The sequence below is a fragment of the Brassica rapa genome, chromosome A08 (genome assembly GCF_000309985.2).
Source record: "Brassica rapa cultivar Chiifu-401-42 chromosome A08, CAAS_Brap_v3.01, whole genome shotgun sequence".
Taxonomy (NCBI): Eukaryota; Viridiplantae; Streptophyta; class Magnoliopsida; order Brassicales; family Brassicaceae; genus Brassica; species Brassica rapa.
In genome coordinates, this window is record NC_024802.2 from 20,937,484 (window position 1) to 20,955,977 (window position 18,494).

An 18,494-nucleotide genomic window follows, 5' to 3' on the forward strand; every position below is an offset into this window, starting at 1 on the left:
ACTCAAAATTCACAACTTAAAAATTAACTTCAACATGAGGAGCATGTAGTTTGTTTTTTTATAAAAGGTTAACCTTTGGCTCATAATAGTCAGAAGCAAAAAAGTAAATGGCATTGAGACAGGCAGCGACGTGAATGCAGACAGAAGAAAGAAAGGTGTCGTGCCAGTAACTAAGCTTCTAAATATAGATCAGAGAGACAAGAAGGATAATAACCAACCAAAAGTCCCGTAATTATAGAGAACAATGGGTTATATAAGAAGAGGTCAATAGGAAAAAACAACAACGAGGAACACGAAGAAAGAGAAACTAATCAAGGTACGTACATGTCTCCTTTCCTTTCTATCTAATTTTCTCCATTTCATTATATGCAACCTGCATGGATTTTGCATCGTTTACGTAAGAACATGCTGATCATGTTAGGATTGTTATGTCCTTTTGTTTTAGTTTCTTTTATTGATTGACAATGTTTTTGTTGGAAAGTGCCTTAGTCAAAGATGTGGCAAGGTGGTCAAGTGATTACGTAATCTATTTTGGTATGACTTGCATGTGAAAAGCAAGTGACTAGTTTTGGACATCTGTAATATTACGTGGGTTTTGTTCTGAGAAACCTTTGTTTTTAGGAAACCTTTAGATTATATATGTACTAAAATGTTGTAAAGTTATAGAGGTGTGAAATATCATAATCAAGTTTATATTACTACAAAGTGGTATCAGAGCTCTTTTCTTAAGGGATCTGTGATGGAAACAGAAGCAAATTTCTTCAGCACACCACCTGTATTCGACGGTGAAAATTATCAAGCTTGGGCAGTTAGGATGACGGTTCATCTTGAAGCTCTTGATCTCTGGGAGGCTATAGAAGAAGATTATGAAGTGTCTCCCCTGCCTGAAAATCCCACGCTAGCCCAGCTTAGAAATCACAAAGAAAAGAAGACAAGGAAGTCTAAAGCCAAGGCATGTTTATTCTCTGCACTATCAGGCACCATATTTACAAGAGTAATGAACTTGGGATCAGCAAAAAGCATATGGGAATATCTCAAAAAGGAGTATCAAGGAAATGAAAGAACCAAGAATATGCAGATACTTAATCTGATTCGGGAGTTTGAGATTCAAAAAATGAAAGAGACAGAGACCATAAGAGAATATTCAAATAAACTACTAAGTATTGTCAACAAGGTGAGACTGCTTGGCAAGGACTTCTCAGATGAAAGAATTGTGGAGAAGATTTTGGTATCCATACCTGAAAGATATGAATCTAAAATCTCTTCACTAGAAGAAACCAAAGATTTATCCAATATCTCTTTAGCAGAATTGGTAAATGCAATGCAAGCTCAAGAGCAAAGACGATCAATGCGAGAAGAAGGATCAATGGAAGGAGCTTTTCAAACAAATAATGAAACTCAAGAGGCTTTTCAAGCAAAGGGAGTTTCAGATAAACGTACGTACAAACTTTCTAGTAATGAAACCTGTCCTCACTGCAAGAAGACAGGTCATGAAGAAAGAAAGTGTTGGTGGAGACCAGACATTAAATGCAGAAAGTGTGGTAAACTTGGCCATGTGGAGCGAGTTTGCAAGACACAACAAAAGGATGAAGCAAATGCTATGATCGAAGAAGAAAAGGAAGAAAAATTGTTCGTCGCGACGAGCTTTGTAGCAGCTAACTTCTCAAGTGATTCTTGGTTGATTGACAGTGGTTGTACAAACCATATGACCAACGATGAGGAACTGTTCAAGGTATTAGATACATCTATTACTTCTAAAGTAAGAATTGGAAATGGTGAATTTCTTTCCGTTAAAGGGCAAGGAACGGTGGCCATCGAAAGCGTAACAGGTGTGAAGTATATTCAAGATGTTCTTTATGTGCCTCAGATCAATCAGAATCTACTAAGTGTTGGACAGTTGCTAGAGAAAGGTTTCAAAGTCATTTTTCAAGACAAATGGTGTTTGATACAAGATGCTAAAGGATGTGACTTGTTCAGAATTAAAATGAGAGCGAAAAGCTTTCATCTAAACCTTATGGAGGAAGACCATATGGCATACACAAGCACAATCAGTAATGCAAGTTTATGGCATAAACGGCTTGGTCACTTTCATCATGGTGGAATTCTTTATATGCAGAAAAATAACATGGTAAAAGGAATTCCATTGTTAGAAAGTGAGTTAGGAGATTGTACAGCTTGTCAATATGGAAAAATCACAAGAAAACCATTTCCTCAAGCAACTTGGAGAGCTACAAAAAGGCTGCAACTAGTACACACAGATGTTGGAGGTCCTATGAGCACACCATCCTTGAATGGTAGTAAGTATTATATTGTGTTCATAGATGATTACAGCAGGTTTTGTTGGACTTACTTCATTAAATTCAAGAGTGAGGTAGCTAACATATTCTGGAAATACAAGGCTTGGGTGGAAAATCAAAGTGGTTGCAAGTTGCAGATTTTGAGGTCTGACAATGGGACTGAATACACAAATAAAACTTTTGGAAAGTTTTGTGAAGAATCCGGTATTGAGCATCAGTTTACAGCCCCATACACCCCTGAACAAAATGGTGTAAGTGAGAGAAAAAAATCGAAGCATTATGGAGATGACAAGATGCATATTGCATGAAAAAGAGCTTCCAAAGAATTTGTGGGCAGAAGCTGCAAACACTGCAGTATTCTTACTCAATAGGTTACCAACAAGAGCTTTGGATAAAAAGACACCATACGAAGTCTGGTATGGGTACAAGCCTAACATGTTTAATCTGAAGACGTTTGGTTGTCTTTGTTTCACTCATGTTCCATATGTGAAGCGAGATAAGCTTGACAAGAAGGCAGAACCTGGGGTGTTTGTTGGTTATAGTGATTCTTGTAAAGCTTACAGAATTTTTCATCCTCAACATGAAAAGCTTTTGGTAAGCAGAGATGTGACTTTTATGGAAGATAAACAATGGAGTTGGGAGCAATCTGATTCAGAACATGTGCCTAGGATTCTACAAGACACTGGAGATAACATCGACGATATTCCAGTGAGAGGTACACGATTACTGTCTGACATCTATGATCATTGCAATATTGCTGTCTTTGAACCTGGTGAATATGAGGATGCTGAAAAGGATCACAAGTGGGTTGAAGCAATGAATGAAGAGCTTAGAATGATTGATAAAAATGATACTTGGCAGCTAGTGGACAGACCATCAGACAGAAAGATAGTAGGGGTTAAATGGGTTTATAGGACTAAACTCAATGCTGATGGATCTATAAACAAGCACAAAGCCAGATTGGTGGCGAAGGGCTATAGCCAAGTATATGGAGTGGATTTTTCAGAAACCTTTGCTCCAGTGGCACGGTTAGACACGATACGAATGATGATTGCGTTGGCTGCTCAAAATACTTGGAAAGTATTTCACTTAGATGTCAAATCAGCCTTTCTAAATGGCTATCTTGAAGAAGAAATCTATGTAGAACAGCCTGATGGGTTTAGAGTAAAGGAACAGGAGGAGAAAGTCTACTTGTTGAAAAAAGCTTTGTATGGTCTTAGACAGGCTCCAAGAGTATGGTACACAAGAATTGATGATCATCTTCAGAAGATGGGATTTGTCAAAAGTCAAAGTGAAGCTACATTTTATATCAAAGAAACAAGTAGTAATTTACTTGTGGTTTCCATTTATGTTGATGACCTGCTTGTGACAGGGAGTGACGAGATGGTAGTGGGTGCTTTCAAGTCTGAAATACTCAAAGCATTTGAGATGACAGATCTCGGTTTGATGTCTTATTTTCTGGGAATGGAAGTGCAGCAAAGAAGTGATGGGATTATTATACATCAAAGAAAGTATGCAAAAGAGATTCTTAAGAAGTTTCAGATGGAAGATTGCAAGAGCACAGACACACCAATGAATCAAAAGGAGAAATTCAGCAAAGAGGATGGAGCTGAAAAGATAGATGAAAATAAATACAGAAGCTTGATTGGTTGCTTGATGTATCTCACATCCACCAGACCTGACATAATGTTTTCTGTAAGTTCTCTCTCAAGGTTTATGCATTGTGCCAGTGAATTACATTTTCAAGCTGCAAAGAGAATCTTGAGATATGTTAGAGGAACAACAGAGTATGGCATCAAGTATACATGTTCTCACAGTCCCAAGCTTGCTGGATTTTCTGATAGTGATTGGGCTGGATCTATTGATGATATGAGAAGCACAACAGGTTTCTGTTTCACTTTTGGATCAGGAATGTTTTCATGGTGTTCAAAGAAACAGGATGTTGTAGCTCAAAGTACTGCAGAAGCAGAGTATGTTGCAGCAAATGCCTCGGTAAATCAAGCAGTTTGGATCAGAAAACTACTTGCTGATCTACATATGGAGCAAAAGGAACCAACAGAGATTTTTGTTGATAATCAAGCTGCTATTGCTATCTCAAAGGATTCTGTCTTCCATGGCAAAACCAAGCATTTCAATATCAAGCTGTATCATCTAAGAGAAGAACAGAAGAATGGAGAGATAAAGTTGGTGTACTGCAAAACAAATGATCAAATCGCTGATGTATTCACCAAAGCTTTACCAAAAGCAAGGTTTGAATATCTGAGAAACAAACTAGGTGTTTCCAGGAACTAAGGCAAGGAGGAGATTTGTTGGAAAGTGCCTTAATCAAAGATGTGGCAAGGTGGTCAAGTGATTACGTAATCTATTTTGGTATGACTTGCATGTGAAAAGCAAGTGACTAGTTTTGGACATCTGTAATATTACGTGGGTTTTGTTCTGAGAAACCTTTGTTTCTAAGAAACCTTTAGATTATATATGTACTAAAATGTTGTAAAGTTACAGAGGTGTGAAATATCATAATCAAGTTTATATTACTACAGTTTTGCATGCAGGTGGGTGTAGAGAATGGTGAACATTAGAGTACAACAAAAAGGCCCTGAATCTCCGAGGACATCGGAGGTTGGAGAGATAGACACCAGAGCACCGTTCCAATCGGTGAAAGCTGCCGTGAGCTTGTTTGGTGAAGTAGTCTCAAGACAAAGAAGCACTCCAAGAAGGTCTCGCCTTTCCTCTGAGGTAAACTAATCCAACAACAATCATTATAGCTTAATCAAAAACATGTAGTATCATCTTTCTAGATATGCCTTGTTTAGCAAGAAACCCTTTTTAAATGTTTCAGAGCGTTACCGACAAAGAAACACAGCTAATGCTAGCCCACAAGCAATTCATCAAGATCAAACAAAAGCTAGACAACTCCGAGATCACAAGATCTCGCGCTCTCTCCGATCTCTCAAAAGCAAAGAAGACAATGGAGGAGCTTAGAACAAAGCTCGAGACCGTTAACAAGTCTAAACAATCCGCTATAGACACCAAAGAAACAGTCCAACAGCGAGAAGAACAGCTTGAGCATGACAAGTCCCAAGGCTCCTCCCCTCCTCACCACCACGAGCTCGACGTCGCTAGAGAACGGTATCTCTCCACCACCGTTGAACTCGATGCAGCAAAGCAAAAGCTAAACAAAATCAAACAAAGCTTTGATTCCGCTTTGGACTTCAAAGCCACTGCCTTAAACCAAGCCGCTGAGGCTAAACGTGCGATACAAGTAAACTCAGCTAAGGTCAGCGAGCTTTCCAAAGAGATTACGGATATGAAAGACGCGATTCATCAGCTGAAGTTAGCAGCTACTCAGAACCAGCAAGAGTATGGTAGTATTGTGAAGGAGAAAGACGATTTGAGAGAGTGTTACAAGACGGCTGTTGAGGAGGCGGAGAAGAAGCTACTAGTCTTGAGGAAAGAGTACGAGCCTGAGCTATCAAGAACTCTTGAAGGCAAGCTTATTGAGACGACCTCGGAGATTGAGAGTTTAAGGGAAGAGATGAAGAAAGCTCATGAGTCTGAGATGAACACGGTTAAAGTTATTACAAACGAGCTGAATGAGGCTACTACAAGGCTACAAGAGGCTTCTGATGAGGAATGCTCTCTGAGAAGCTTGGTGAATTCTATAAGGATGGAGCTTGACGACATGAGAAGAGAACGAGAAGAGATGGAGAAGAGAGAAGCAGAGAGGTTAGAGGTTGAGGAGAGGAAGAAGGTGGAAGCTCTCAAGGAAGAGAGCTTGAAGCTTGAGGAAATGAAGTTAGAAGCTTCGAGAGCAAGAAACGAAGCTGAAGAGATGAACAGAAAGATCGAGAGCTTGAAGAAAGAAACCGATTCCGCTATGATAGCTGCGGAAGAAGCTGAGAAGAGACTAGAGATTGTGATAAGAGAAGTGGAACAGGCCAAAGCGGCTGATGAGAAAGTGCGCGAGGAGATGAAGATTATATCTCAGAAGAAAGAGAGCAAGAAACAAGATGAATCATCTTCAAAGATAAAGATCACAGTACAAGAGTATGAATCTTTGAAACGAGGAGCAGGGGAGACAGAGACTGTAGCGGAAAAGAAGTTGGCAGATATAGCAGCTGAGCTTGAAGAGATCAATGCAAGAAAAGCCGAAGCGGATACTAAACTAGGAGCGAGCCTGAAAGCTATAGAGGAGATGAACCACGCAACGGAGTTGGCTCAGAAGTCAGCAGAGTCCGCAGAAGCGGCAAAGAGCATGGTGGAAAGTGAACTAAACAGATGGCGTCAACAAGAAAATGTACAACATGATTAGGTCTTAGATTCTTCAATCTGTATAAAAACATTGTTTTGTTCCAAATTAAAAATATTAAAGACAATAATAAACTATTCCAACACTAAATCAGCTTCTGTCTCAAGAAATCTTCATAAGCCTCAAGAATGAGATGATCATCGTCCCATTTATCACGGAAAGTGTCTGATTGCGTGGCGAGTCTTCGATATCCGCCGTGTACTTCCTCAGCTCTCCAGTGTTCAACTGGTGGTGCACCAACTTGCTCAGCTATCCAGTCGAGGTAATCAACCTGACACTCACCAAGCTTATGCGTGTATCTCTTGGGAAGCTTGTTAGCATCACGCTTTGCATAGAAGGCGGTGACATCTTCCATCATTCTGTCTGATGAAGGAAGCGTGACACGACCAGATAAAACTGCAGCCACCCATTTGCTTTGTAGCTCAAACATAAAGAACTGCAATGTCTGATTCAAAAAAAGAAGAAGAATATGATTAGGAGATGATGAAATCCCAAAAGAAGGTAGAATGAATGAGAGATACTTAACCATCCATGGTAAACCGATGAAGGAAAGCGTTGGAGCAAGAGCAGGAGGAAACACATGTTTGTAAAGCGGTCCAACACAGTTATCATCGACGGTGATATAGCCATTGGTATTGAGAAACGGAAAGTGATATTTGTAACCGGTGCAATGCACAATAGTATTAGCTTGTACAACCTTACCATTCTTGAAAATAATCGACCCATCTTTGCGTGCACTTTCTATCTGCAAAAACATATAGGATCACATCACTCTCTGATCTATCTATTTATCTTTCATTTTGTTTCTTTTGTTGTAATACCATAGAGTGAAGCCATAGATTGTTGGACCCGGGAAGCTTTTGGTATGTCTCAGATGGGTTTGATCTAGATGCGATATGGACTTCTTTCGCCACTCCTGTTATGTCCCTGCTGATATCTGATCCACTCGCAAAGTTTCCTATCACTACCACCACCTTTCAAAGATTTCAGACCAAGAATGCAAGATTAATGAATCTACATAACGTATTTAGCAATGTTCAAGAAATTGGCGTTAATTAGACGTTTTATAGAGGATTATTGAGTAGGCAAACGCATAGACCAATTTTTGAACATCTAGACTGATTTTTTTTTTAAGTCGTTCTAAAAAAATCATTTTGTTTAGTCTGACGCCTAAGCGCCGATTAAACCGATTTTTTAAAACACCACTATAAAGATATATTACTACTAACTATGATTTTGTGTAAAATATAAGATACAAAGTAGAGAATCTAATAAATAATTGTTGAAAAAGACAAAGAAATAAAGCGTAAAGGGTTAATAGATTCTGTAAGAACCTACCTGGTCTTTGAAAGGATAAGGAACTCTGTAGTTATGACTATGAATCTGCTTGCCTGGCCATGAATCTATGCCTAAAGATTTCACATGGATCAAACATGAACTACTTCAAATTCATCAAAAGACAAAGAAAGACTGAGACTTTTAATCAAATTATTACCAGGAACATGAGCAACTCTAGGCTCTGTATAGTGACCATTACACACGACGACAGAATCAAAGATCTCATCTTTAAAGATCCCATCTGAACTTTTGGACCGGATCTTCCATTTTTGCCCTTCAGGCTCAACACAAACCACTTCAGTCTCGAACCGAACCATCTCCTCGAGATTGAACTCTCTAGCGAAGTCTTGAAGGTAAGCGAGGACTTCCCTGTGACTAGGATACCTTCTCGGGTCTCTCGATGCGTCGTCGTTTCGGGGCACGAAAGGGAAGTCTCTGTAGCCCATGCACTCTCTCGGGAGGTTGGTGCGGAGAGAGTCGTAGACGCTTGAGTGTACTACGGTTCGGTTCGGGTCGAGGCTGAGCGGGTCTGGTTCGGTTTGTGGTGTGTACACCCAGAGACCTCCGACTTGTGTGCCGCGCTCGAAGATGATGACGGAGTGTGATTCGCGGCGTAGCTCACGTGCGGCTGCGAGTCCGGCGGCTCCTGCTCCGATCACTGCCACGTGGAGTGAGTTGGTTCGACTGCATGCGGGTGCCATTTTTGTTGCTGAAGAAGAAGAAGTTTGTGGAGTGATGACTCGAATTGGGTTTATATACGACCGTCTTCAATTTGGATTGAACCGATTCGGTCTAACTCTAAACCGAATTGTAGAAACGTTTACAAAATTAAATTATCTGCCTTGACTCAAATTAATGAAATTAAAGTCCAGCAGAAAGTTTAAAAAAAAATCCTAAACACGCAGTTGTTCAAAATTTTGTTAGGTTCTAATCGATTATGTAAGTTATAAAATTGCTAAATTATCAATAAAACAATCGTATCATTCTATCATAAAGTTTGATTAATATTTTATATGATGCATGATGATAAAAAACAGAAAAAACAAAAACATCTTGTTGTGAAAAAAAAAAAAAAAAACATCTTGTTTCCTTAACAGCTGGACTATATATCAAGTGAAGTATATTTATCACTGAATCTTTCTAAACTCAACTCCATTACTATTCTCAAAGCTACTCTTCACTTTACTCGGTGTTTGGATTCTGATATGATTATATGTTTCATTTATAATGCTAACGGTTAGTAGTAGAATTGATTACACTAAGAGACACTTTTTGATTATATAGTATTGCATTCTCCATTTGTTTAATGTGTGCTGTAGCTTTAGCATGGCAAAAAATTAGCATAGATTCTACATTTCTTGAAACTTCCATATATCCTCCTACAGTTTTATAAATGTAGACCGATAAATGAGAGCCCTGGGCTAGTTTGAGTGGGAAGACATGCTTGTAGAGTGGTCTAATACACTGTTATCCTCTCACGGTCACACGACCTGTGCAATGCACTATGGCCTCGGCGTATACGACTTTCCCATCTCTAAAACAATAGAACCATCCTCGTAGAAGCGGTCTATATATATAAACCACATATCGAAGGTAAAAATAATCATTTGAAAGGATCATATACTAAACGACTAAATGTAGTTCTGGTTATTTTCTCAGCTTTGTTTACCGTGGGATGTATCTGTAGATTGCCATAACGAAAAAATAGATGCAACACGGACTTCTTTTGCCATGGCTGCTATGTCCTTGCTAATGTAATGTCTCTTCCACCGGCTTGATTTCCTATAAAGATCGTACGAGATATATAATAGGTTAGGTAAGATATCAATACATTGTGGGGGATTTGCAGTAAAGAATCTATAGATGGCAAAAGCTGGAAGCTGGGCCACAAATCCTCTACTGTCTCAGAACTATGTTTGGTCCTCTTTCCTCAACCCACACAGATCTGACCACTACACGACAGCTGCAACAAAAACTCTATTTTTAATTCTTTTCTCATTTCAGTTTATTCAAATATATATTTAAATTCTATCTCTCCCTCTACGGCTCTACGCCTCTACCTATTAAAATGACTACTATTACGGACGGTTAGTTGTCATTAAATGACTAAACAAAACCCATTGGATAATAATTAGGGAAAAAAGCGAGGGATCCTAAACACACCTAATAATCTTTGTCAATAATAATAACCAAACCAAAACAAAACATAAAGTTCATATAAATCTCAGAAAAAGATAGCTCTCTGACGTTGCACACTAACCACTAAAAGCATCTCATCCATAAAATATTCATTTTATTTTTCTCAATACAAAGGCTAATATCATTAATTAACAATATAATCAATTTTAAAAGATTTGAATAACTCATAAAATAACATAGACCTCATAAATTTATATTATTTTTTACTAGTTGGATATGTGTTACTGTATATGGAATGAATATATTGTATACTATCATACTATGGCCTTGTTTAATAAATATACAAATGGAAAAAAAAAATGGAAAAAAAGAATATATGGAATGGAAATATTCCGAAACTCCCTCTCTCTCTCTCTGTATCAAAAGAGTCTCTCCTCTCTCTCTCTGTCTCCCTCGCTCCTCATGATCGAATTTTTTTATATTTATAAATGGTATGTGATAGTTACAGATACACGTTAAACGTGTGTATGTATAATCTATCTATTTTGATGGAGACAATAACCATTAGAATCTGACCTATGGATCTCATTTCCTCTTGAGATACTTTTCTCTCTCTCTCTCTCTCTCATTTTTTTCCGTCTCCCAGATCTGCTTACCATTGGAAAGCTTCAATCTATTTGTTACAGGTAATTTCGTTATTTTAATAAAAACAATTTTATTCATTCATTGAATTATTAGATTTATATATATAGTTTTTATCATCAAAAGTCGAAGTTGTTGTAGTACTATGTTTTTGTTCGTCATGAAGTTGATGCTTTTACTTTTTTTTCCCTTTATAGTTCTCTCTAACTGTTGAATTCGGATTTAGGAAAAATTTATATACCTACTTTGTATATCTCTATTAATGTGGATAACGAATCCTTTGCTATACATGGTGTTCTTTTTCTGGAAATTTTGTAATGGAAAGCGTTACTTATTTGCATGTCTATGGAGGTTTTTTCGAGTGTGTGTCTGGATAACCAGTATAATAGGACTAATTAGCTGATGCTCATGTAGCTAATTTCTTGTTGGAAGGTCAATGTTGATCCTGTTTGATTTGACCTTATTGATCATCGCATTTTTTATAGGGACGAACGAACCACAGAATAAAAGAGTTCGATCGCCGACCAAGGCGCCATGTACTTCTTTGGTTTGTCCAAAGAGGAAGTATTATCACAGAAACATGTTGCATCACATAAAGAGACTTTAAAGCAGAATCCAATGAGTACAGTTACTCTGTTTGGGAGACAGGTAAAAATTGGGTGGCTTATTTAGATTCTAGTTTTGTCTAAGGCTTGACTTTTTAGATGTTTCTTAGGGTCTAAATGGTAACATGCGGACAAAGTGACAAACCAATGTTAACTATTGTGCGGTTATATCTGTATCAGAACCTTAATTATCAAACAGTTATTTGATAAAGTTTTCTCTTCAGGTGTTTCCGGTGAAAAGCCCACCTAAGCTGCTGATGAGAGATATGGATCTTCGTCTTCCTCCTGCAGATCACTACGCTAATTATAATAATACCACTGTAGAGATGGGATTTCGTTCAGCGTTTGAAGCTAAAGAACCAGCATTAGCCACAACTTGGAGTGGCAAGAGAGACCCAAATATTGTTATTGATCTTGAGGAGCCTCCCACAACAGAGCATGCAGATTCTATTAGCTACGAACCGTTATTCTTGGCTGATGGGATCAGCTCAAACATAGTGAATATGGAGTCAGGTTTACTGGATCTTAACAGAACCCCACCGGATGATCAGTCTGTCTCCGAGCCTCATTACTCTTTCCTACAAGACCTGAACTGTCCATACATCGAAGAGACAGAAACTAGCTGCGAGAAGAGCGGAGTAGATGATGATCCTATTACGCCTCTTTGCTCTTCTAAATGCCAAAGCGTCCATGAAAAAGAGGGTACAGCATCTCCAGCTTCATATACTTCTTGCTGCACCACTGAAAACAACTTAAGAACTCGAGCACTGGATGCTTCTTGCCGTACACGGCTTGAGTTTCCTACTACGGAAGTCTTACCGGAGAACGAACGTTGTAACGAGGAGGAAGAGTTCTCTGAAGCTATTCAAACGGCAGCTGAATCATTAGTCCACATATCAGCAGTTTCACGTCAAGAGAGAACCAATAGCTCATCTCAAGATCAAGATTTGGATTGTTGTTCCTGCGATTCATATGAGCTACACACATTAGGTATAAGTGAAACCAACACTGAAGAAGACTTCTGTGTGTCATCAAGGGCTCTAGATGAGCTTAATAACTTGACAAGAGATAACAACAAAGAGATTGGACTGAGGCTGAGAAGAGGGAGGAGAATGAAGAACTTCCAAAAGGAGATACTCCCGAGCTTAACGTCGCTCTCAAGGCACGAGATACGCGAAGACATTAACATCTTGGAAGCAGTTTTGAGATCAAGAGAGTACAAGAAGATGCAGGGGAAAACTAAAGATGTCAAAGTAGGAGCAAATCATAGAAACAAACGTTCAGTATCACAGAGGTACGTTGGTAAAAGAAGGCGAAAACATGAATGATCGCTTCATCGTTGTAATCTTTTAAAAGTCTATGTTGTTCAATTCTTTTTTATTTAGCTTATGACATTAAAGATAGTGAGCTGAGCACATTCTGTTTCTCATTCTCTCTCAAAATGTTGCTTATAGTTGCTACTGGTGTCATACCTGACTGGTGTTGTGCATTAACGATTTGGTAGGGGTCAACTGAAATGTTGTTCTTGTTGGATCTTGGAACACAGTTCGTATCCAACAACTTTAACTGACTTTTAGGGCCGTAGCCCATTTAGATTAAAGGCCTCAAATATCTTATCATTACATTTTCAAACACTGGTTGTAGTTATAGACTTGTTGCCATCTTCACATCAACGTGGTTTAGTCTCTATTTGACTTTTCAAGTTAGTGTTCTGACCTACGTGTTGATTCTGCCACTTCGGGTTTGTTGTCTTCATGTATGTTTTAATAATGAATGGTCTATCCATCGTATGTGTACTTTTTTTTTTTTTGCAAATGCATGTGTATTTTATTTCATGTATTTTTGTGTGTGTGTGTGTTTTTTTTTGAGAAAGGGCTTTATTTTTGTGTTTTCTGATCATTTAAAAATATATGTTAATTATATATATCTTGGGAATTAAAATGGACTAAACACTAATTAGTTAGTGATCAAGTTTAATATTTCTTTTGTTTATTATAAGTGTCAAGAAAATAATATTCGACTCAGTAAACTAATACTATGGTATTATTTCATTAATTCCTATGAATATTGGGAGCTTTAATTTTCTTATTCACTAATTCATCTTTGGCCATGCTAATTTTTTTTGAGTTCTCCCTAATTCTGATTTATTTTATTACTAATGATGTGGGAGCTATACTTACAATGAGTGTAAAAAATTTAAAATATTATAGTTATTGGTTAATGGATTCTAACATTTTTATTAAAATCAAATGTTATTGGTTTGATGATTTTTTTAATGACATATGAAATCCATTGTTATTCAAAAAGTTTGTGTTAAATTGTTTCTATAAGTCTATCAAATATAGTGTTATTAGGATTTGAATTCTTAACATTTTAATTCATGAAATACAATTTTCAAAATATTGCATATATCCTCAAAATTCTTAAGATCATTATAGTAGAATAGTCACATAAACTTTTCAAATATGAAAAAAAAACTCATTATAATTTTAAAGAATTTCTTGATTCTTAAAATCAACCAACTCTACCTAAATTCATCTTCCACTAACTCCCTCTTATACTACTAAAAGGATTTATACTAATGTTAAAGACTGATACAATATTTTTACATGAAATTTATTTTTATCAGGGGATATATTTGAATTCATGTAAAAATTCACCTCTGTTTGTGACACTGCCACCTGATAATATTTTAATTTAACGAACATGAAAATAGATGCCAAAGAGGAATCTAGAGGAATCTACGCGACAATAATTGAGTTAGTTCATGACAAACCAATGAAAAGATAAAAGCAAAAAGTTATTTCTTCTCCCACCCTCTCATGTCGTTTGTAAGTCAAAGAAATACACATTAAATAGTACTACTAGTGTTCTTAGACCAAAAGTTCATGATTGCTTATCTGTAATTGGTTCATATAGTTCCTAGATTCAAAAAGTCTCATTTCAACATTATTGCTCCTCGACAATCATTACAGTAAATCATACTACTATGTTATCTAACAATACTAAAAGCACAATAATCTCAAAATCTAAGGTGTCCACCTAGGATTATTAATTCCAGCCAATGATAATGTTTCATTCCTCCACATCACCATCGGTTTTGACTATCTATCTATCTAATAATATGAATTTCTTCTAAGAGTGTCCACGTCTGCAGGTTCTAAAATCATACGGGCCCACCAAAAGTGATAAATGAAGACTTCATCGGTCATCTTCTTCAACCTCGGAAATTCAACCGTCCATCTCCCCTCTTACATCCTCTCGATCGATACGAATCCATTATTGCTTGCTATTAAGTTTGACTCTTCCAATTTCACTAATTCACTTCAGATTCTCTCTTTGGACGTTTTGAGGTTCGTCTCCCAACTATTATAAAGATATGGAAAATCTCATCTGCAGCCCTAACCACAAAACGCCAAAGCAACATATCGTCAAAGCAACATGCTCAATACAAATATTAATTTCCTATTTCTGTCATGCTACTATTTATTTTGTCGCCATTCCAAGCTCGAGATCTTATGGCTATCTCTTCTATCAAACTTGATGGATTGTCACTTATAATATTGGCCACAATAGTCGGTGGCGAATACGTTTCTGACGTCGTAAGGATGCCACTATACATTTGCTCTGTTTTCCCTTATTCATTGTGTCTTCAGGCCATCATCAAATTTTAACTTTTGTTTTACCTATTTTGTATCTTATTATTTTGGTTAAGTCTAATTTTGTATCTTATTATTTTGGTTAAGTCTATTCTGTAGCTAAATATAGATTATCATAAGGTTTTATTAGCGCTATCATCATTGAAGGCTAGCTCCACAAGGTACATGTAATATGTGGTCTTGAGTGATTCTTACAGATAGTAGGTTAAGGTGTTTCTGGATTTTGTTTACGGTACCTGACGTTGTTAACGAAGTGGTCGCATGACTTTGAACCCACCAATGCTGTGTCCCTCTTCTAACAGATTCCAATAGTGGTTCGAGAGACTGGGATGAAACCATTGATCATGGAACCTTTTTAGAATAATAAGATGATATATTAATCGAGTGTTAGGAGGGAGCCATTAATACTAGAAGATAAAGGTTGAGAAAGAGAAACTTTAACCCCGAGAAGGACGATCCCAAGAACTCAGGCCCAGCAAAGACAAACACAGACGTAGAGTATGATAGCTATGAATTTGCAGGCGTAACATGTTGTTTCAGGATCCATGTATTAAGTTTAAGATTACGCTTCCAAAATAAAAGAAAAATGCAAGGACCCCATGCTATATGTCACGTGTAACTTCACCAAGTGGTCTAGATATCATTGACAGCTAGAGAAAGAATGGATGCAAGACTTATATTTCAAAGATCTGCCATCAGAAAAGTAATTAGTACTACTATTACAATACATAAGAAACTGGAAACACACACACAAATTATATGTTCGTGAGAATACGTAGGTACTGCTGTCTGTATGTGAGAAACCAAGAAAAATGGACACTGAACAGCTTATATTCTAATTCAAAATAAAATATTAAATGCATGGGTTGAGGAAGAAAAAAGATGAAATGAATTGGAAAATGGATGTTCACATAAGAAGAGCATTGAAAGAATGATGTTTCTTTCACAATATTTAATTACGCAGGCAGTGTAACAACAGTTAAACCATTGCAAACGTATAGGAATCTGGAAAAAAATATTTAAAAACAAACAGCTACGCATGAACACAAATCAGTTTAGAGAAACGACTTGGGCGACTGTCGGACGAACATTTCAAAACATCAAATACATGGAAAATGATATATACGAGAAGAAATTCAATAAGACCATTTGATATGACTACTCCACCTGTACAGTCAAAACAAAACTTAACAGAAACATGAGTTCGAAACATGGAATATGCTGTGAAGACAAAATGAAGAAATAACAAAAGTGGTCAGGAGATTTGGTAAATGTAACAGAGTAAAGAACCACAAACGTACAATTAACATCGACTATAGTTTCTATGGGAGAGTGGCCTCTACTGCGAAAAAATAATATTGGGAGATATGACAATGCACGATGCTAAAAAAAAAACCGTAGAAGATTAAAGACCAAAGTCCATGAGTGAAAATAATAAGATCAAAGGTCTAGATATAAGGAAATGAGCTACTGTGGTCGGAGATCAAAATAACTACACAAATAGAAAATAACACAACTAAAACAATATGCCCAGAATATAGAACGCACAACTAATGAGAAAAGATAAGAAAAACCTGTCAAGGAGAATATAAGCTTCAGATAGGCTGTCCACGTAGGATAGTAAAATCAAAATAATCAGAGAGTTCAAAGTTACCACGTTATCTCATTTATTTTTTCGTAAAAGGAAAGGATCGAACCCGGGTTAGTATGACATAAATATAGGGGAGTTACCATTAAGCCATTGAAACTTTCTTGGACACATATACAAGAATCACTAAGTATGAAATCACAAACTCTTATGTACAGTTACAATAATATGAATTCAACTTTCAAGACTCCGATACTTTATTTTGTAAAAAAAAAAGTAAATGACTAAGCTAATATATTCTTTGAAAGTGTGAGAACATTGACAAATATGAAAAAATATAGATTTTTGTTTTCGTGACAAAGTTAAGAATTTTGTAAAAATAAGTTTAACATATAAATTTTTGTGACAAATATGAAAAAGCATAGATTTTTGTACAATTTTGACAAAACAACTTAAAACATAGTTCTCTAATATCTTAATAAAATATTATTTAAGGATGCAATAATTAAATATATCAATTCAATAAATTTTGTAGTTTATAGACAAAACAATAACACAACAAATTTGTAAACATTTGTTTAACCTATCGATTTCATTTCATGAGAATCCAACTAAACAAGATTAAAAAAACAATTAGATTTACAAATATTTAATTACCTTTTTATTCAATTTTGATTAATTTCAAATTGTAATAATGTATCTTTTTGAAGTTACAAAAAATAATGTTCTTTCTTTATTACACTAGCATTATATATAGATTCTATATACACAAATAAATATAATATAACAACATAAGCTTGCTTCTCTGATTCATATTAAAACTTTTTAAGTTATCCACCAAAGAAAATTAATTAATTCAATCAAATTGTTAGAATACAACAAATTAATATATAATTTTATTTTAAATTAAATTATTTAAAAAGTGTATTTTCATTAAAAACAAAATAATAAATAAGTAAAATTGATTTGATGGTAATTTTTATGATATATATATCAATTCTGTGAAAGAAATATAAGCTTAATATTGAAAAAAATCTTAAATACAAAAACTCTAAAAATTAACAAAAGAGTAATAATAAAAATTAAACTATGATATCACTTGAAAGCTTCTTAGACAATATTAATAAAATATTTAAGCGATAATTAGACAAATTTGATTTTTTTTTTTTGCCAGCCAAAAGTTTATTATTAATTAGCATCAATTATTTCAAAATGTTTAAGATATGATAGACAAAAAATAGGATGTACATAAATGATATATGAATTATGAATAATAATTTGTAAAGTTGGCTTATATAACACATCTGCACATCTATTTTCAGTCCTTTTTTATGCCTAAATTCAATTTTTTCAGAGCAATTATTCCACAAAGAGATCGTATGAGATATTGTTTTGATATTCAAATTTGTTTTTTGACTGTTAAGAAGATTGATAACTGTAAAAATGTCTCCTTTGAATATGATAACCGAGTCCCCAACAGGAGACAAGTTTGTTTAAAAAGTAAATAATTTCATTTTTCTTATATTATATAATAAATATATATTATTTACTGATAATAAAAATATAATTATTCATCTATCACAAATATTTATGCAAATATGTGAATCAAGTACAACAATCAAACAACATAATGATTTCCACAAAGAAAATTTTAAAAATATATTTATGTTATGTAGTCTTATTTTATATTATTTAAATAATGTAATACAATATTATACATTATCTTTTATAATTAAAGAATACATATAATATCTTATCCGCGCGTAGCGCGGTTAAAAAATCTAGTATTAATAATATCTCTTCCTAAGATTTTTTTTTTCTGACAACCCTAAGATATTTTCTATTTTGTTCTTTAAGATGGTTGTCAATATAACGGAATATATCTAATGTGAAGAGTGAACCAAAATTATTGAAATA

General features: G+C 35.6%; 3 protein-coding genes across 4 annotated transcripts; 2 read left to right on the forward strand and 1 right to left on the reverse strand.

The window, feature by feature from the left end:
• The first annotated feature begins 97 nt into the window (after nucleotides 1–97).
• LOC103836179 (WEB family protein At1g12150) lies at nucleotides 98–6,692 on the forward strand. The gene is made up of 3 exons (XM_033277862.1): nucleotides 98–316; nucleotides 4,850–5,033; nucleotides 5,137–6,692. Exons 2-3 carry the CDS (start codon nucleotides 4,863–4,865, stop codon nucleotides 6,607–6,609), a joined length of 1,644 nt encoding a protein of 547 aa, XP_033133753.1. The 5' UTR covers nucleotides 98–316; nucleotides 4,850–4,862; the 3' UTR covers nucleotides 6,610–6,692.
• On the reverse strand, nucleotides 6,554–8,911 carry LOC103836177 (flavin-containing monooxygenase FMO GS-OX5). Of its 2 annotated transcripts, XM_009112416.2 has the most exons (5): nucleotides 8,102–8,911; nucleotides 7,945–8,015; nucleotides 7,428–7,580; nucleotides 7,133–7,351; nucleotides 6,554–7,051 (listed from the first exon to the last, which is right to left on the reverse strand). In XM_009112416.2, exons 1-5 carry the CDS (start codon nucleotides 8,643–8,645, stop codon nucleotides 6,692–6,694), a joined length of 1,347 nt encoding a protein of 448 aa, XP_009110664.1. In that variant the 5' UTR covers nucleotides 8,646–8,911; the 3' UTR covers nucleotides 6,554–6,691. The 2 variants fall into 2 exon arrangements, with proteins under 2 accessions (XP_009110664.1, XP_018509487.1); XM_018653971.2 differs by having other exon boundaries at nucleotides 6,554–7,351.
• Nucleotides 8,912–10,508: 1,597 nt separating this feature from the next.
• On the forward strand, nucleotides 10,509–12,803 carry LOC103836182. The gene is made up of 3 exons (XM_009112420.3): nucleotides 10,509–10,769; nucleotides 11,211–11,373; nucleotides 11,555–12,803. Exons 2-3 carry the CDS (start codon nucleotides 11,260–11,262, stop codon nucleotides 12,656–12,658), a joined length of 1,218 nt encoding a protein of 405 aa, XP_009110668.1. The 5' UTR covers nucleotides 10,509–10,769; nucleotides 11,211–11,259; the 3' UTR covers nucleotides 12,659–12,803.
• Nucleotides 12,804–18,494: the final 5,691 nt, after the last annotated feature.

Coding starts and splice junctions, on each gene's coding strand:
- LOC103836177 (XM_018653971.2), bottom strand. CDS start 8,645: ATGGCACCCGCATGCAGTCGAACCAACTCACTCCACGTGGCAGTGATC. Junction 7,581..7,944: donor CTTATCCTTTCAAAGACCAG/GTAGGTTCTTAC, acceptor AATCTTTGAAAG/GTGGTGGTAGTGATAGGAAA. Junction 7,352..7,427: donor ATCTATGGCTTCACTCTATG/GTATTACAACAA, acceptor ATGTTTTTGCAG/ATAGAAAGTGCACGCAAAGA.
- LOC103836179 (XM_033277862.1), top strand. CDS start 4,863: ATGGTGAACATTAGAGTACAACAAAAAGGCCCTGAATCTCCGAGGACA. Junction 5,034..5,136: donor GGTCTCGCCTTTCCTCTGAG/GTAAACTAATCC, acceptor TAAATGTTTCAG/AGCGTTACCGACAAAGAAAC.
- LOC103836182 (XM_009112420.3), top strand. CDS start 11,260: ATGTACTTCTTTGGTTTGTCCAAAGAGGAAGTATTATCACAGAAACAT. Junction 11,374..11,554: donor TTACTCTGTTTGGGAGACAG/GTAAAAATTGGG, acceptor TTTTCTCTTCAG/GTGTTTCCGGTGAAAAGCCC.